This window comes from Cololabis saira, chromosome 18 (genome assembly GCF_033807715.1).
Source record: "Cololabis saira isolate AMF1-May2022 chromosome 18, fColSai1.1, whole genome shotgun sequence".
Lineage (NCBI taxonomy): Eukaryota > Metazoa > Chordata > Actinopteri > Beloniformes > Belonidae > Cololabis > Cololabis saira.
The window spans coordinates 7,139,933-7,159,018 of NC_084604.1; the positions used below are offsets into that span (position 1 = coordinate 7,139,933).

Genomic DNA, 19,086 nt, shown 5'->3' on the forward strand with positions numbered 1-19,086 from the left:
TTGTTTTTTGCTTTTGATGGTCAGAACTACTCCAGGTAATAAGTGTTATCATATTGTATATTATTCTGATAATGATTAGTGTTGTCAAATTATTAAAATATTTTAAATATATATATCCAATATATCACAATGTAACACAGTGCTTATCATGACACACAAATCAGAAATCACTAACATTCTGGCATGAGAAAACACTAACATCAGCTTATAAAATCTCAAAACCAAACTTCTGGTAACCAACTGAAGTAAATAGTCTGCTTTAAAAATGCTATCATAATCAAAACTCAACAGTATTATCCCTGCTTCATTCTGGTGTGGTTTGAGGTCTTCCTCACCAACCTCAACCTGACTCATCCTGGTGCAACAGACCTCATCAAGAAAGGGGCTATTGCTGTGGCTCGCTCAGGGGTGGGAGAAGGATGGCCACGGCATTTTAGAGCCAATATGGTGCTATGGACCAGTTTTACCTGAGTCACTAGTGGATCTGTTGGTGGGTGGCATCATTTTAGATGATGGTGAAGTGGAGGAGATGGACATGGACAGTGATGTAGAAGAGTGAGAATGATTTTGTACTAAAATACTTATTAAATTTGTGTTTTTTTCTGTAATAAATACTGGTCCTATGATCTCAGTGACCGTTCCATTGGATCCCTAATGTAAAATAAAGTGAAAATAAGTGTTTGTTTGTCTTAGTAAGATGTCAGGTTTAGGAGTTGTGAAAATGGAATGTTGGTCGTGTTTAAATTCTAAGAATTCTAAATGGGTTGCATCCCCCGCATTTTGCTTCATTACTCATTCCACAAATGCAGATTTCTTACAAGTTGTACCTCGTTGGGAAGGGGACTAATTGGGCCTTTTTTTGGTGTAAACAATACACCAACAGGTATTTCCAAAAGGGAGATGCACTTGATTGAAAAAAACATTTTCAAGCGTTTTTGGGTAATTTTGCCCTAAAATACTACTTGAAGCTCATTTTTCCCTAATAAAGAGTGGTTCTACCATCCCAGTAACCTTTCCATTGGATTCCTGGTGTCAATATTATGAGAAAAAGTGTGTTTGTTTGTCTTTCTAGGATTTATCGTTCAGAAGTTATGGAAATCGGCGTTTTTGCCATTTTAACAGGCAAAAATTCTAAATGGGTTCCAAAAAAGAACTTTCGGACCAATTTTTTTTCGGGCAACAAGCAAAAATCGTAAGCAAACACCTAAAGGATCCCAAAAAAACACGTTTCAGAAAAGAGTCCATCGGGTGCTCGGGAACCCCTCCTTCCTACTAGACTAGTTGGTACAAAAAGGAAAAAACAGTTACAGACCAGCTGGTTCCACCTAACACGCAAGCTTCTGACTTATAACCAGCAACTACAGACATGTATAATCAGTACTGGAGTTGAGGGGGGATGAGAGGGGATGAGGGGGGATGGCATCCCCCCCTGAAATAAAAAAGTCCAAATCATCCCCCCTGTAAAACTGCCATCCCCCCTTTCCATCCCTTATGTCATTTCATCAATGAATGTGGTTTTACTGCTATTTCAACATTTAGAGTCATCACCAGAAAAATAACACCAGAAAAATAACTTATTTGACAATTTTCACCTGTTTCAAGTAAATTTTCACTTGAAATAAGTAGAAAAATCTGCCAGTGGGACAAGATTTATCTTCTTATTACAAGCAAAAAAATCTTGTTCCACTGGCAGATTTTTCTACTTATTTCAAGTGAAAATTTACTTGAAACAGGTGAAAATTGTTGTTTTTTCCAGTGATGAGTCTTGTTTTAAGTGTAATGAGATTTTTTTTACTAAAATGAGACATTTTAACTAGAAATAAGACAAATCTTCTTGTTAAGATTTTGAGTTTTTGCAGTGATCCATGTTACTTATCCTGTGAAGGACAGAGTCATATTGATAAGTTCAGAAAACTGTTTTTTATTGTTGTGTTTTGATGTATTTGATGTAAGCCCAGTGGATATTTAAAGCTTACAGAAGGCTGCATTTAACTGCTGCTATGTCATTCCTGCAGTATTTCTGCAGGTGTTTTGGTCACTGCTATTATTTGTAATATATTATATTATTTGTAATCAGCACAAATTATCTGTCCCCATATGATCAAATCCACCATCCCCCCTGATGTTTTTTTTACAACTCGAGTACTGTGTTTAATGCAGCCAGGAGGTCACTCCTGTGCGTAGGCACACTCTGCCCTGTTGCCCTGAAGCTAATGCTAAAATACTAATACTAATACTAACTAGATCAGGGGACATTCTACGGGTCTTAACAAGGTTGACCCTCAAGTGAGTACTATATTTTTATTCATCTGGATTCACCCTTCACAGTGCTGCCAGCTCCGTCCACCTCTTGTGCACTAGTAGTTTCCTAAATGTAACTTTTAACATTTTTAGTGGAGTTAATTTGCACCCTACACACTCTAACATCGCAGGTGTTTGGAGGTTTTGAGGTTGTTATTTGGGAAACTACACGCTCTTTAAAGGCACATTTACTGTGTATAGTTTTAATGCAAATCAAAGTACTAGGAAGTTTGGCCAAAATTTGACCCTTGCGCATAATCGCTTGCAACTTGAGTTCTGAAGATTCTTCAAACCTGAAATGTCAGTATTTCCATCTCCTCTAGGGTGTCATGATAATGGTAATGAGGCAGTTTCACCATCAGATATTAATTGGGAAATAAAAATATAACAACAATGTGTAACCGGTGGGTTGTGTCAGCTCTACCACTAGGCGTTACTGTGGGGCTATGACAGCTTCCCAGTCCCGTCTGGCCTCAAACCAGCAACAAATTGCCTAATTAGCAGCACAAACACTTTAAGAGAACACTAAAACAGGTGGAAGCCAACAAACTCAGATCTGGTTTGCCTCCTGTCCCTTGTAGTATTCTGAGCATCTATTAACCACTGTGTATAGTGATGACGTCAGTAGAGTGCGCCAGAGCACCAGTTGTAAGACGCAGACATTAAAGTTGGAGGCACGTTTGCTCCAGGTGAAACCAACATAAAGCGTTCTGTTTATTTAGACAATTAGCTGTCAATATCCAAGAATAATACATCGCTAATGGCTCAACAGCGCCCCCTAGAAAACTTTGTGCCTCAAGCCCTACAATACGGTTTGACGTACATGCACGAAAATCGGTACACACCTGTATCATGTCGCAACTTAAAGAAAAGTCTCTTGGCGCCATGGCCCAAACCCAACAGATAGTCGGCCATTTTGAATTAATCGTGTAATTTTGGCGCAATTTATGCCATTCCTTCGGCCGTTAATGCAGCCCGAACCGTGACGTGCACCGAGGTGTGTTATACATCAAAATGTGCGTCTCCATCCTGTCATCGGACTTAGTTTTGAGTCCTTGACTTTTATTGGTGAAAATTGCACACGCGAGGGCCCGTTCATCGCTGCTTGCAGCTTTAATTTTCTTTTGCTGTTTCTTTTAAGTGTATCAACACAGAAAACCACGGCATTTTCTGGCTGTATAATTTAAGGATTTTAATGTGAATTTATTGTTTAAACTGAACTGTTGTAAATTATTGAGTAAAACACTGTAGTTGGTGATCACACAAAGTCATTTTTAGACATTTGACAATAGTTCAGACAGATTTGGCGTTTAAAGGAACATTTCAGAGTGAAATCAACCACCGGTCCATTATTAGATGCTATTTTCCTTTTCTATACACTTTCTGTACACAAATGTAATTAAAAGCACTTTGCTTTGTCTGTAGGGATGTATGAAAGAGGGGTATCTACCTCTGCTCTTCATCAGGATGATGTGACTGTGGTTGAATCTCATGATGAGATCCGTTAAGGAGAACTGGTGGGCCAGATTCTTGTTTGCTCTAAAGTGTGTAGAAGAGCATTTCCTTGTGTTTTCTGTATCTGTGCGAGTTTCATACCATTCAGGTTGATACCGTTCTCCTTATTTCCAGTGATGGTTCTGGTCCTGAACCATTACTCCTCTCAGCAGCAGTGAGGCGTTTCCTCTGGCGGTCTGGTCGTCAGACAGAGACGTTCTGGTTCTGAACCTCGGATCCTGCTCTGCCAGTTGGTCCTTTTTGTAACAGCAGGAATGAGCCTGAGACTCGGTGGAGGAAGACTTCGGGCCAATCCAATGTTCACCGTACTTTCTACCACTAGCCCTCACCCACTACCACTAGCCCTAAAAATGAAGCCACTTGGGTAGGGCTTTGTAATCTTCCCTAGGGATTGGGACACCACTACGTCACTGCGTGGTTTACGTTCGGGTACGTAAGCGACTGCGTAGTTACGTTTGCACATACGTCACACCATATCAGGAAGCCCAGAGCTAAAAGCTGTTTTAATTTCAGCTGTAGCGCTGTTAATATGCCACTTTATTAAGTTTTAATATTTTTTCAGGCGTAAAAGTAACCGTTAAGATACCCAACCTGGGCTCAGTTTATCCAAATAACGCCTGTTAAGAAATTTGCTCCGATGTTTTCGGGGATGCGAAGAGCCGCCGGTGATTTATGGTTCCACGTTAAATCAACGCAGAGCTCTGCGTTGGTGTAACGTGGAACCATAAATCAGCCTTTATTCTGGCGACATCTGAAAAGACTTTGCAACAACGAGCAAGCGAGTGATTATGTAAATTCACTGAGTGAATATTATGAAAGTAAAATATATATTTCTCGCTAGAAATGTAATCAAAACGCATTTTTATGCAGAAACTAACTCAAAATATTGATTTTATTCACCAAAAATTAGAAAATGTCCGCCATGTTTTTTTGTTTGATTCAGTCTGCAAATGATGACGTAAAGCATTCTGGGAAATTTTTCTAGCCCTCAGTCAGTGAGTCAGCATCTGAAATCCCTCGCTGTGAAGGGCTAGATTCATACCCCCTACCCCTCGTTATGTCCACTACCCCTAGATGCAAAGAGGAATTGGGACACCCCTACCCTCACGGGAACCAGAGCCGGATTAAATAAATGGACTACACTAGGCAGACTGTGATTTTTGGGCCCCCCTCCATTGTTGTTATTTATGAAATCTTAAACTTACCAAATTTACTAATAAAACTTAATTCACATTTTACATAGCAAAGTCATAGTCAAGTTGGTTCTTTGTATTCCAAAATAAGTCATGTGTTGTATATTAAACTAGTCTATCAGACTATTTTTATTATTTATACGTTATTACAACGCTCTATTAAATGCTATTAAATTATCCTTATCTTATCGATTGTGAGCATTTTGCAGAAAATCTTAATTAAATGTGTTGATTAAATTGAATAGTTAAATAAGAAGTCAAATCTACAAAGACCAATAAAATTTGCAGTAAGACAAAGTGCGCTGTAGTATGTATGTGTATATGTATGTATGTGTATGCAGAGCCGTTTGAGAGATTTGCGAGGCCCTGTGTGAAATAGCCAGGGGGGCCCTCGCGCGTGAGCGTAGCGAGCGCGCGCGAAATTTTGGGGTTTTTCGGGTCGGATCGGGTGTCTATATGCGCAATTTTAACTCTCCAATTAGCAAAATACTGGATACCTTCCCCTGCCTCATCATCATCTGGGCTTGCCTCGACGCGGGGCCCCACGGCTGCTTGAGACCCGGGCGGATCGGTGATTTTTGTAACAAATTTATCAAACGTGCCTTTCAGAGAGGCATTAAACTCTTCCATTTTCTTTCGTTTTTTTCTTTTTTCATCCCCTGATGGAAATTTCCTGAATCTGTCTGGTTCTCTCGACATTGTGTGACAGTTTGTTCCAACTCCACCCGTCTGGATCAGACTAGCTTGTGTCCGCGCTTGGTCTGATCAGTTGTATTGAACAACAGACACGCGTCATCATTGCACATATATTTATTGATATGCACAGACTAGTACACATTTAGGTCTGTAATGGAACGTGACTGTTGATATTTATAAGGAAAAAAAAATAAAAAATTGGGGGAAAAAAAAAACGGCCCATAGCGCCAGGCCCCTTGGGGCGCCAGGCCCCTTGGGGCGCCAGGCCCCTTGGGGCGCCAGGCCCCGTGCGGTTGCACGGTTCGCACATCCCTTGCGGCGGCCCTGTGCGTATGTATGCGTATATATATATGTATGTATACTAAATATAGTAATAATGCACATATATATATGCCTTAGGTTTTTACCGGCATGTTATCAACCATTAATATGTGTGCAGACAAAAAAAAAAAAAAAATAATAATTTTTTTTTTTTTTTTTTTTTTTTGTCCCTCTGTCTGGGCCCCCCCCCCTGTCGGGCCCTAGGCACGTGCCTAGTCTGCCTTTGCGTTAATCTGGCTCTGACGGGAACGCGCAAAATTTAGGGGTAGGACTGAAAAGTAGGACTAGGGGGGGATTGGGACTGGCCCTTAATCTCCATGTGTAAAACTGCAGGGCAACATGCAACATCCCTGAACTGACAGGAGACATTTGCACCTGTAACATGAAAATGTTCACATCAAAGTGCAGAAATGTACAGGATAGCTGTCTTACATGCTTCTTGGATCGTGCACGCCAAACGCACAGCTGTACGAGGGGCAGTCAGTGTTGCTTTAATGTTGTCAAGACTCGTGCAACCGCATCAATCCAGCAACACAGAAAGTAGGCAGCTTAGCACAGAAGCGGTAACGCACCAAGACACCAACAAAAGTTCTACTTTTGGGTAGTGGAGCTGAACTTGCTGTAACTTGTGCAGACATTTAGGGTTAACCGTCTCGTCAAAAAACGGAATCGTGGGGGCACGGTGGCGCAGCAGGTAGTGCAGCCGTCTCACAGCAAGAAGGTCCTGGGTTCGATTCCTGCCGGGGACGCTGTGGGTGCTGAAGTGCGTGTTAGTTCCCCATGACTTCGGCGCCCACACCCTGGGTGGGGTTGGCGAAAGGATCTTTCTGTGTGGAGTTTGCATGTTCTCCCCGTGTTCCCTTGGGTAGCTAATGTGAGCTACCCTCACAAAAACATGCACACAGTCCTGGACTACACATGCCCCCTCTGGCCAACCGGGGCGCCAGATGGGGTGGAGAGGATCTGGCCGGAATAACGTGATCCTTCCACGCGCTACGTCCGGCCGGAGAAACCCCACCCTGTCTGGTGAAAAGAAGCGGCCTGCTCACTCCTCAGGTTAAGGAGGAGACCTGAGCTCAGTGTAGGGCCCTCCCGGGGTTGGTAGAGGATGGCAATGCCCAGGACTGTTACTTAGGTAGGAGCATGGGGTGATAAAATGGGAAAAAACCGGGATAAAAATATATAAAAAAAAAAAAAACTAAAGTAGGCTATGTGTCCCGTATTCGTAGTCAGAAAATAGTCATAAAATGCCAATGGAAAATGGCATTGAGCTGTTGAGTTCATGAGTTATTTTTTTCTGTTTTACTACAACTGTAGCTACAGTCATGGCCTTTGAGGCACAAATATGTTTACAAGTTTTGTACAGACTTTCTGTTTGCACTTTTGTTATTGCACTAAAAATATGCACTATTACAGGATGGATGTCCTGCTTTCTTTCTATTGTTTTCTATTAATTTATACAATTTTAAGTTGAGCAGGACATGTTTCTTTTTAAGACAGATACTTATTTTATTCCGTTAATTTTGTTATTTTGTATTAAAGTGAATTGCTGGATAATAATTTGTTTTCCATGTGTTCATGGTATTCAAAAATATGCATCTAATTCAATTCAGGTTCGAGTCAAATAGTTAAAATATCATTTCACTCACAGAAAAGGGGCTAAAAACAATTCACCACACCAGGAAGGATGAAGGTTGCCGATGAGGTGTCCCTTATTTATTTTTCAGTGAGTTGGCAACCCTAAACACATCACTTCTTTTTTTAAACAAAACTTTATTGAAAATATACAAACTCTTAAAGTGTCACGGTTCAGACAGACGACCAGAGGACCACAATTGCGTCACACAAGAAGGTTTATTAATCCTTCAGGGGAAAGGGAAGTTGGGAGTGAATGAGGGCTTCAGGGGGTCCACAGTGTTCAGGGGGTCCAGGGTGTTCAGGGTGTTCAGGGGTTCCAGGGTGTTCAGGGGGTCTGTGTGTGTGTGTTCCCCCGGCAGCGATCACGGGAGCTGGAGGATCCGGGCAGTCCTGGGGGAAACACACACACAACAGAACAGGTGAAAACGGAGCAGTAGTGCAGTCGAGGGCAAAGCAGAAAACGTAGTCGGGGGCAGAAGGCAGGTCAACATTACCGGGGCAGGAGATCAGAGTTGGGGTGGAATCCAAGTCCGGGTCACAGATGGGAGTCAGAGATACAAGCAGACAGGCAGGGTTCCGGTGCAGGTTTGCAGACGATCTGACAAGGGAGAGCTGAAAGACAGGGCTTTAAATACTGGGAGAGGTTAAGTGGAAAATGCAGTACAGCTGGCAGGTAAATAATAATAAATTGTATTTATAGAGCGCATTTTCACCTGAAGAACAAGTCTCAAAGCGCTTACAATAAAGATTAGAAAAAAAGAAAAAATAGAAAATAAAAATAAAAGAGAAATAAAAATAAAAAAATAAAATAAAAAAGCTAAATTAGCAAAAAAGCACAAGGACATTCTAAAAGACCAAGACATCAGGGATAAGCTTTCTTAAAGAATAACGTTTTTAAGTTTCTTTTAAAACAGTCTGTGGTCTGGGGGGCCCTCAGGTGGTCAGGCAGGGCGTTCCAGAGCCTTGGGGCAACTGCCTGGAATGACCGATCTCCCATTTTTTTGAGCTTTGTTCTGGGGGGGTGGAGGTAGTGTTTGTCAGCTGAGCGGAGGGTTCTTTGGGAGATTTGGGGTGAGATGAGGTCCTTCAGGTAGGCGGGTGCATTTCCATGAACACAGTGGTAGGTGAGCAGGGAGATTTTATATTCAATTCGGTGATGGATGGGAAGCCAGTGGAGGGAACGGAGGATGGGTGTGATGTGTTCATGTTTTCGCATCCTCATCAGGATCCTGGCAGCGCTGTTTTGAATAAGCTGGAGCTTTTGAAGGCTCTTGCCAGGAATCCCGATGAGGAGTGCATTGCAGTAGTCGAGCCTGGAGGAGACAAAGGCGTGGACCAATTTTTCTGCGTCAGGTAAAGCAGAGCAGAGTGGGGGCAGGTGGAGCTAATTGATAGAGGGTCAACAGGTGGAGTGACAGGGCTCATGACAGAACTCCCCCCTCAAAGGACGGCCCCAGAAGTCCCAAGAGCAACACCACACCGGGCGGGAGGAGGGGAGCCGGCGGAGGGCTAGAACTCCTCAGAGCGGTCCGAGAGAAGGTCCTCATCCTCGGAGGGAGCTGGAGGGTTGAGGTCGGGAGACAGGACAGGTTCCGAGGCCGGGTCAGGGTCAGGCACAGGACAGGGGGCAGGACGGCCAGGGACCCCCCTGGAGCGGCCCCTACGGAGCACTGGGTGCAGGACAGGGTCAGGCACAGGACGGGAAGCCGGGCGGCTAGGATGGTTAGGGACCCCACTGGGGCGCCCCCTCCGGATTGCAGGTTGGTCCGGATGCTGTTGGTGGAAGGCGGTGATGAGGGTCCGATCCACAATCCGACCAGCCGACACCCAGATCCTCTCCTCAGGGCCGTAGCCCTCCCAGTCGACTAGGTACTGGAGACCCCTACCCCTCCGTCTGGACCGAAGCAGGCGGCGGACGGTGTATACCAGGCCACCATCGACGAGCCGTGGAGGAGGAGGGGGAGGCACAGCAGGAACCAGTGGACTCTCACGAATGGGCTTAACCTTGGACACATGGAAAGTGGGGTGCACCCTCATGGAAGTAGGCAGCCGGAGCCGGACAGATCACCCTTTCGATGGGAAACGGGCCGATGAACCGAGGCGCCAGCTTTCGCGACTCCACCCTGAGTGGCAGGTCCTTGGATGACAACCACACCCTTTGGCCCACATGGTAGGTGGGAGCAGGAGTTCTCCGACGGTTGGCCCCGGTAGTGTAGCTGGCAACGGATTTGAGGAGTGTGGCCCGGGCTTGTGACCAGGTGCGGCGACAGCGACGGGCAAAAGCAAGAGCAGATGGGCAAGTAACCTCCTCCTCCTGGCTGGAAAATAGAGGAGGCTGGTATCCATAGACACATTGGAAGGGGGACATACCGATGGCAGAGCATGTCAGTGCATTGTGTGCGTACTCCACCCATGTCAATTGTTGCGACCAGGAATGGGGGTTGCGGGATGTCATGCACCGCAGTGCCTTCTCGAGCTCCTGATTCGTCCGCTCTGACTGCCCATTGGATTGGGGATGGAAGCCGGAGGTCAGACTGACTGTGGCTCCCAGCAGGTGGCAGAACTCCTTCCAAAAAGCAGAGGAGAATTGTGGGCCACGGTCAGAAACTACATCCTTTGGTAGTCCGTGGATACGGAAGACGTGTTCGAGGACCACCTGGGCGGTCTCCTTGGCGGTCGGGAGCTTGGGGAGGGGAACGAAGTGTGCCATCTTGCTGAATCTGTCCACTATGGTGAGAATGACAGTCATGCCACCGGAAGGGGGCAGCCCCGTGACAAAGTCAAGGGAGATGTGAGACCAGGGACGTGTGGGCACAGGCAGAGGCTGCAGCAATCCGGTTGGGGGCTGGCAGGACGACTTGTGTTGGTTGCAGATGGGACAGGCTTGGACGAATTCCCGTACATCCTGTCTTAGAGAGGGCCACCAGAACCTCTGGACGAGCAGGTTGTAAGTGCGGGTGGAGCCAGGGTGACAAGCTAGGCGGGAGTCGTGTCCCCACTGAATGACCTGGGACCTCAGGTTTTCGGGGACAAAGAGGCGGCCCGCTGGACAAGTGCTGGGACCTGGCTGGTTACGGAGGGCTTCCAGCACCTGTTCTTCGACATCCCAGGTCAGAGGTGCTACGACGCAGGGACTGGGCAGAATTGACACCGGATCCCTGGAGGGGGTGTCACCTTTCTGGAATTGGCGGGAGAGGGCGTCTGGCTTGGTGTTGCGTGATCCAGGCCGGTATGACAGAGTGAAGTTGAACCTTGTGAAGAACAGGGCCCAGCGGGACTGCCTGGGGTTCAACCGCTTGGCCGTGCGGATGTACTCCAAGTTTTTGTGATCAGTCCAAACGAGGAATGGAACGGTGGACCCCTCCAGCCAGTGACGCCACTCCTCCAGGGCAAGCTTTACAGCTAGCAGCTCTCGGTTCCCTATGTCGTAATTGCACTCAGAGGGGGACAACCGATGTGAAAAAAATGCACAGGGATGGAGCTTCTTATCCTCCGCAACCCATTGAGAAATCACAGCACCGACTCCCACATCAGAGGCATCCACCTCCACAATGAATTGCCGGTCCCCATCAGGCATCTGGAGGATGGGAGCAGAGGTGAATCTTGACCTGAGGGTACTGAAGGCTTTGTCAGCTGCTGGGGTCCAGGTGAAGGGTTGCTTGGTGCTGGTTAAAGCAGTGAGAGGAGCGGCAACGGTACTGTAGTTCCGGATAAACTTTCTATAGAAGTTAGCAAACCCCAGGAACTGTTGCAGCTTCTTTCTGTTCTCCGGAACTGGCCATGAACTGACTGCTGACACCTTGGCTGGATCCATTTGGATACTCCCTTCTGCCACGATGTACCCCAGGAAGGCTATGGTCTTGACGTGAAACTCACATTTCTCCGCCTTGACGTAGAGGGAATTCTCCAGGAGACGACGAAGGACTTGCTGGACGTGGCGGGTGTGGTCAGACAGGTCTCTGGAGAAGATTAAGATGTCGTCCAGGTAAACGAAGACAAAGATGTTTAACATGTCCTGTAGTACGTAGTTCACAAGAGCCTGGAACACAGCAGGAGCATTGGTGAGGCCAAAAGGCATAACCAGATACTCGTAGTGGCCTGTTGGTGTATTGAATGCGGTCTTCCATTCATCCCCCTCCCGGATCCGTACTAGGTGGTAAGCGTTTCTGAGATCCAACTTGGTAAAGACAGTGGCTCCCTGGAGCAACTCAAAGGCAGAGGTGAGCAGAGGCAGAGGGTAACGGTTCTTCACCGTGATGTCGTTGATACCCCTGTAATCGATGCAGGGGCGAAGGGATCCGTCTTTCTTCCCCACAAAGAAGAAGCCAGCACCAGCTGGGGATGAAGATGGGCGGATTAATCCTGCAGACAGAGAGTCATTGATGTAGTCTTCCATGGACTGTCTTTCAGGAGCAGACAACGAAAAGAGGCGGCCCCTGGGAGGAGCTGTTCCAGGGAGGAGGTCGATGGCACAGTCGTACGGCCGGTGAGGGGGCAGTGATGTGGCTCGTGCTTTGTTAAACACTTCTTTGAGACTGTGGTAGCATTTCGGGACATTGGAAAGGTCTGGAGCGGAGTTGGTGGGAACTGGCCGGGGGGGTAATGTGGCAGCCAGCAGGCAGGTTCGATGGCAGTCTTCTCCCCACTCCCTGATCACCCCGGTCACCCAGTCGAGCTGAGGGTTGTGCCGGCGAAGCCATGGGTAACCCAGGATGAGGGGCTGGCCAGGAGAGTGGAGCAGGTGAAACTGGATGGTTTCTTGATGGTTTCCGGACAGGTTCATCGAGACAGGGGCCGTGACATGAGTGACTGACCCGAGTAGGTGTCCGTCCAGTGCCCGGGCAGGAATAGGGGGTGTCAAACGGTGGTTCTCCAGTCCCAGTTGGCTTGCCAGCATGATGTCCATTATGTTGGCTTCGGCGCCAGAATCCACCAGAGCAGCCAGGGTGTGAGTTGAGCCAGAGAGACGGAGGTGAACTTGCAGCAGGGGCTTGCGGTCGGAGGACTGGATGGTCGTTGAGCTCAGCCGGACTCCCCCTATGTCCGGTGAGCTTTGGCTTTTACTGGGCAGGGACCCGATGTCCTTCACCCCCACAATAGAGGCAGAGGTTTGAGGTGAAGCGGCGCTGGCGTTCTGCTGGTGTAAGAGTGGCTCGCCCAATGTCCATGGGCTCAGGCTGGTCAAGCTGGCTTGGTTTTGTAGCAAGGAATGACGGGGGCCCAGTCGAATTTCTCCGAATGCCGGTGGTTGGTGGATCTTGGCGGCCCCTCTCACGACGGCGGGTCTGTATCCTTCTGTCAATCCGGACAGCCAGTGAGATGGCTTCATCCAGGGTGGATGGCAACTCATGAGAGACCAACTCGTCCTTCATATAGTCGGCCAGGCTATGGAAGAATGCGTCCCTCAACGATGGTGTGTTCCAAGAGCTTCGTCTTGCCAGGGTTCGGAAGTCGATGGAATGGTCTGCGACTGAGCACCTGCCCTGCCGAATACTGAACAGTTCACGGGATGCCTCTGCGGTTGGTGAATCCAGGTCAAACACCTTCAGCATCTCCTCAGCAAACAGGTCGAAGGTTGCACATGCGGGGGTTTGACGTTCGAACTCGGCTGTTCCCCAGAGTCGAGCTCGGTCCGTCAAGTGAGTGATGGCATACCCAACTCTAGCCCCCTCAGTGGCGAAGGTCCTTGGCTGCAGGGAGAACTGAAGTCGGCAGCTAGTCAGGAACGACCGGACCTGGGTTGGATCACCGTTGAAACGCTCTGGGTTTCCAATCCTGGGTTCTGGAGCATGAGCAGCGGCTGCAGCGACCGGGGCAGATGACTCGGGAGCCGGGCTGGTGGACAGAGTGGCTGGAGCTGGGCCGGCGAGAGCAGATGGGGGGGTAAGGTTGTTGAGGAGTTGGATGACCATGGCGAGTTGTTGTTGCTGCTGCTCGAGCCGCTGGTGCTGTTGGTGGCCGACCCGAAGCAGGGAGGCAATATCGCCACTCATGCGGCTTACCCCTCTCTCGGCGTGTTCCAGACGTTGCATGGCGTTGGGTTGCACGGGGTCGTCGGTTTCCATGTTGAGGGGAGTGTGCGCTGGGTCCGTGTTAGGTCAGATCGTACTGTCACGGTTCAGACAGACGACCAGAGGACCACAATTGCGTCACACAAGAAGGTTTATTAATCCTTCAGGGGAAAGGGAAGTTGGGAGTGAATGAGGGCTTCAGGGGGTCCAGGGTGTTCAGGGGTTCCAGGGTGTTCAGGGGTTCCAGGGTGTTCAGGGGGTCCAGGGGGTTCAGGGGGTCCAGGGGGTCCAGGGTGTTCAGGGGGTCCAGGGGGTTCAGGGGGTCCAGGGGGTTCAGGGGGTCCAGGGGGTCTGTGTGTGTGTGTTCCCCCGGCAGCGATCACGGGAGCTGGAGGATCCGGGCAGTCCTGGGGGAAACACACACACAACAGAACAGGTGAAAACGGAGCAGTAGTGCAGTCGAGGGCAAAGCAGAAAACGTAGTCGGGGGCAGAAGGCAGGTCAACATTACCGGGGGCAGGAAATCAGAGTTGGGGTGGAATCCAAGTCCGGGTCACAGATGGGAGTCAGAGATACAAGCAGACAGGCAGGGTTCCGGTGCAGGTTTGCAGACGATCTGACAAGGGAGAGCTGAAAGACAGGGCTTTAAATACTGGGAGAGGTTAAGTGGAAAATGCAGTACAGCTGGCAGGTAAAGCAGAGCAGAGTGGGGGCAGGTGGAGCTAATTGATAGAGGGTCAACAGGTGGAGTGACAGGGCTCATGACATCAAGAGGATAATGGACAAATATCAATTTAAATGCAATATGAAAATAGGTTAAAAAAAAAGGGATTCTTGTAAGGAATACAAAAAACTAAAAAACTAAAAAACTATCGGATGCAGAGCTGTAGTTTAACACACTTCTCTGCTGCTTCTCGAGGACCAACGCCTGCCAACAAAACTGTAGGATTGCATTATGTAATTAGCGACTCTAAAACTGTAGGATTACATGATATTGGCGACTCTGGCCAGGTGCCTAACAAAATAGAAGTGGTTGCAGTTCCCCGCCCTCCAAAAGTTCACCAGGTGCAGCGTTATAGAGGCGTTAACCAAGATAACCTTGTAAAAATTAAAACCAATGTACATTTGGTACCAATTACAGACCGAAAAATTAGATGCGGACTACTAAATATACGATCATTAAGCTCTAAGTCTCTGTTAGTAAATGATATAATTACAGAGAGCAGGAGTGATATTTTCTGCTTAACAGAAACATGGTTACAGGAGGAAGAGTATGTTAGTTTGAATGAATCAACTCCGCCCGGCTACTTTAATCATCACATTCCTAGAAGCACGGGCCGAGGCGGAGGAGTCGCAGCAATTTATAATTCCGGTCTCCAAACAAAAATTGAACCTAAGTGCAACTATAATACATTTGAAAGCCTCATGCTTGGTCTGAAATTTCCGAGCTGGAAATCAGAGAAGCCAGTTGTGTTAGTAGTAGTGTATCGGCCCCCTGCTGGTGCTTATCTAGAGTTTTTGTCTGAATTTTCAGATTTCCTTTCTGGATTATTGATCAGCACAGATAAATTCATCATAGTGGGTGATTTTAACATTCATATGGATGTTGAAAGCGATAATCTTAAATTAGCCTTCGATTCTCTTCTAGAATCAATGGGTATCTCACAAAAAGGGGATAAACCGACGCACTGTTTTAATCATACTCTCGATCTCATTCTCACCTACGGTGTTGAAACTGATGGTCTGTTGGTGTCACCTGTAAACTCCCTTTTATCCGACCATTACTTAATAACGTTTGAATTTAATTTTGTTGATGTTGAAGTGCAAAATAGGAGGTATTATTTTAGCAGATGTTTGTCTGATGAAGTTATTGTTAAATTTAGGGAGGGCATTGCTTATCTTACGACAGTGGGAAATAGTGATGTAGTCGAGGCCAGTGACCTGGGTTCTACCTCTGCAGATGTTGATTTCCTTGCTAGTAACACTGCTGATTTGTTGCATTCAGCTTTAGATGAAGTTGCTCCTTTGAAAAGGAGGGTTTCTAGCCACAGGAGCTTAACTCCCTGGTATAATTCAGATATCCGCATGTTGAAACAAAACGTGCGTAAAATGGAAAGGAAGTGGTACTCTTGTAGGTCTGTAGACTCTTATCGTGAATGGAAAGATATTCTAATAGTATATAAAAAAGCCATTCGCAAAGCCAGAACAGCTTATTATTCAACGTTGATAGAGGATAACAAAAGTAACCCACGTTTTCTGTTCAGCACTGTAGCCAGGCTGACAAAGAGTCACAACTCTGTTGAGCCGTGCATTCCTGCAGCTCTCAGTAGTGAGGACTTTATGAGCTTCTTCAACAGTAAAATCGCGAGAATTAGAGAAGAAATCAACCAGCCGGTTGTAGGTGTTTCTTCAGCTTTAGCGACTTCCCTACGCTCTGACTTATCTCTAGACTGTTTTGATCCTATAGACCTCCCTGAGCTGACCTCACTCGTCAATAGAGCTAAGTCAACGACATGTATGTTAGACCCCATCCCGACTCGACTATTCAAACATATTTTTTCTCTTATTGGTACGACAATACTGGACCAAATTAACCTATCCCTAAGTTTAGGATATGTACCACAGGTTTTCAAAGTCGCAGTAATCAAACCTTTACTTAAAAAACCTTCTCTTGACCCAGACACCTTAGCTAATTATAGACCAATTTCCAACCTTCCATTTGTGTCTAAAATTCTGGAAAAGGCAGTTTCAAGCCAGTTATGTGACTATTTGTATAGAAATGATCTGTTTGAAGTCTTTCAGTCAGGGTTCAGAATGCATCATAGCACAGAGACAGCACTGGTTCGAGTCACGAATTACCTCCTTATGGCCTCAGATAAGGGATTAGTGTCCATATTGGTTCTACTGGACCTCAGTGCTGCTTTTGACACTATAGATCATGGCATTTTACTGCACAGGTTAGAGCATGTTGTTGGGATTAAAGGGACAGCTCTAGATTGGTTTAAATCATACCTATCTGACAGGTTCCAGTTTGTTCATGTACATGAGGTTTCTTCAGAACAGTCAAGGGTCTGTTATGGTGTTCCGCAGGGTTCAGTGCTAGGGCCAATCTTGTTCAGTTTATACATGCAGCCGTTGGGAAGTATAATCCAGAATCACGGCATACACTTTCATTGTTATGCTGATGATACGCAGCTCTACTTGTCTATGAAGCCGGATGAAATAGAACCGTTAGTTAAACTTCAGGCATGTCTTAGGGACATCAAGGACTGGATGTCCAGAAATTTCCTGCTTCTAAATTCAGATAAAACAGAGGTTATCATTCTTGGTCCAGAGCATCTTAGGAAGGGATTAGATGGTGTTGCGATGGCTTCCAGTACAACTGTGAGAAACCTTGGTGTTATTTTCGATCAGGATTTGTCGTTTAAACCATACGTCAATCAGGTTTGTAAAATAGCCTTTTTCCATCTCCGTAATATTGCAAAGATTAGGAAAATCCTCTCGCAGAGTGATGCAGAAAAACTAGTTCATGCGTTTGTATCTTCTAGACTAGATTACTGTAATGTGTTGTTAGCAGGATGTCCAAGTAATTTGCTGAATAGGCTCCAGCTGATCCAAAATGCAGCAGCACGAGTACTGACAGGACTTAGCAGGAGAGACCACGTCTCTCCAGTGTTAGCGTCGCTCCATTGGTTACCCGTAAAATTCAGAATCCAATTTAAAATTTTATTACTTGCGTATAAAGCCCAAAACGGCTTAGCTCCGCATTATTTGCAAGACCTGATAGTGCCTTATGTTCCTGTCAGAGCTCTCCGTTCTCAGAGTGCAGGCACGCAGCTTCGGGAGCTGCGTGCTGGCCTGCGGTCCCCACCCCTGGTCATCCCGTTGCTGGCCCCCCTTCTCCTCCCTTTTCTCTCTCTGCAGGTGGTCGTGGGTGGCTTGTAGCTTGCATTACGGAGCACAAGTCTTTCCCTGACCCTGCACCCCAACCTGGGACTTGCTGATTGGGCCGGAGCTTCGGGAGCTGCGTGCTGGCCTGCGGTCCCCACCCCTGGTCATCCCGTTGCTGCTTCCACCTGCCTGCTGTGCTGTTGCCGTCCCTGACCCACCAGTCTGGCCCTCGGCAGGAGGGTCCCCCCTTATGAGCCTGGTCCTGCTCAAGGTTTCTTCCCTCCTAAAGGGGAGTTTTTCCTTGCCACTGTTTGGCTTAAGGTTTTTCTCCCACTAGGGGAGTTTTTACCTGCCATTGTTTATGTAATAACTGCTCGGGGGTCATGTTCTGGGTATGGGTCTCTGGAAAGCGTCTAGAGACAACTCTGTTGTATTAGACGCTATATAAATAAAATTGAATTGAATTGAATTGAAAAAAACAAGGCCCTCTAAGAATTAAAAGGTGCATATGAATAACAAAATAAATTAACCATTTAAATTCACATAATGGAGCATAGACAAGGAGAGGAACTATTAAATGAAATACATTTTTGTTTTCTACTCTTTTGAGACATGTGAAAAAAACTTAAAATCGTTAATAAAACCCCGGAAGGAGGGTTTACAATTTCTCCATTTGGCACAATGAATATGGTACTTACCCAGTAACAAAATTATATTAATAATATCAGAAACAGAAAATTCCAAATCATCCATGAAGAAAATAATATGGCTTAATTCAAAAGGTGGAACATTATTAATTTTAAGAGATATCCAATTGTGTATGTCTGTCCAACAATGAGACAAATGATCCAGTGTTTCTTCATCCTTTTTGCAGAAGGAACATTGATCTACCTCAAATGTAAATCTTTTTTTTAAGAAATTCTGCCACAGGATAGAACTTATCCATAATTTTAAAATGTACTTCTTTAACTTTAGACACACGTCACTTCTACCTGGCCGAGAAGATGCGCGCTCTGCGCTCTGCGCTCTGCGCTCTGCACTCCGCGCTCTGCGCGCTCTGGTGCGCGCCGTCCCTGCTGGCTGCGCAGTGGGCTGATTCTGCCCCCCCTCCTCTGAGTCTGACGGAGGACCTGCCGTCGCAGTCATGCAGTATCCACCGGTCTGTCCATGGCGCGGGACATGTGCGGAACGTGCGTCCTGCGCGCAGGACGGGTCTGGAGACGCCTGCGCCCCTGAGTGGTGGAGAGGGCTGGAATCTGGACACCACCATGCACCAGGATGCTGTGCTGCTCAGGCTGCTGCTGCTGTGGACGGTCGGAGCCGCCGGGCAGATGCGCGCACACGCCAGGTCAGTGCAGAGCCACGCAAATTAAGTTATATGTTTGCACTGCTGCACTGTTGCACATTTTTGTATATACAGGACTGTCTCAGAAAATTAGAATATTATGATAAAGTCCTTTATTTTCTGTAATGCAGAAAATGTCATACATTCTGGATTCATTACAAATCCACTGAAATAT

At 46.7% G+C, this 19,086-nt stretch overlaps 1 protein-coding gene across 3 annotated transcripts in view; it reads left to right on the forward strand.

Annotated features, from left to right (window-relative positions):
* Nucleotides 1–18,801: 18,801 nt before the first annotated feature.
* The window catches only part of LOC133464509 (gamma-aminobutyric acid receptor subunit rho-1-like), a 34,574-nt gene continuing 34,289 nt past the window's right edge, over nt 18,802–19,086 (forward strand). For 2 of the 3 annotated variants that reach the window (XM_061746533.1, XM_061746535.1), the window contains exon 1: nt 18,828–18,914. In XM_061746533.1, the coding sequence (XP_061602517.1) occupies nt 18,835–18,914 (80 nt within the window). In that variant the 5' untranslated portion in view covers nt 18,828–18,834. Of the gene's footprint in view, nt 18,915–19,086 lie in introns of all 3 variants that reach the window. The other variant, XM_061746534.1, reaches the window with a different exon arrangement.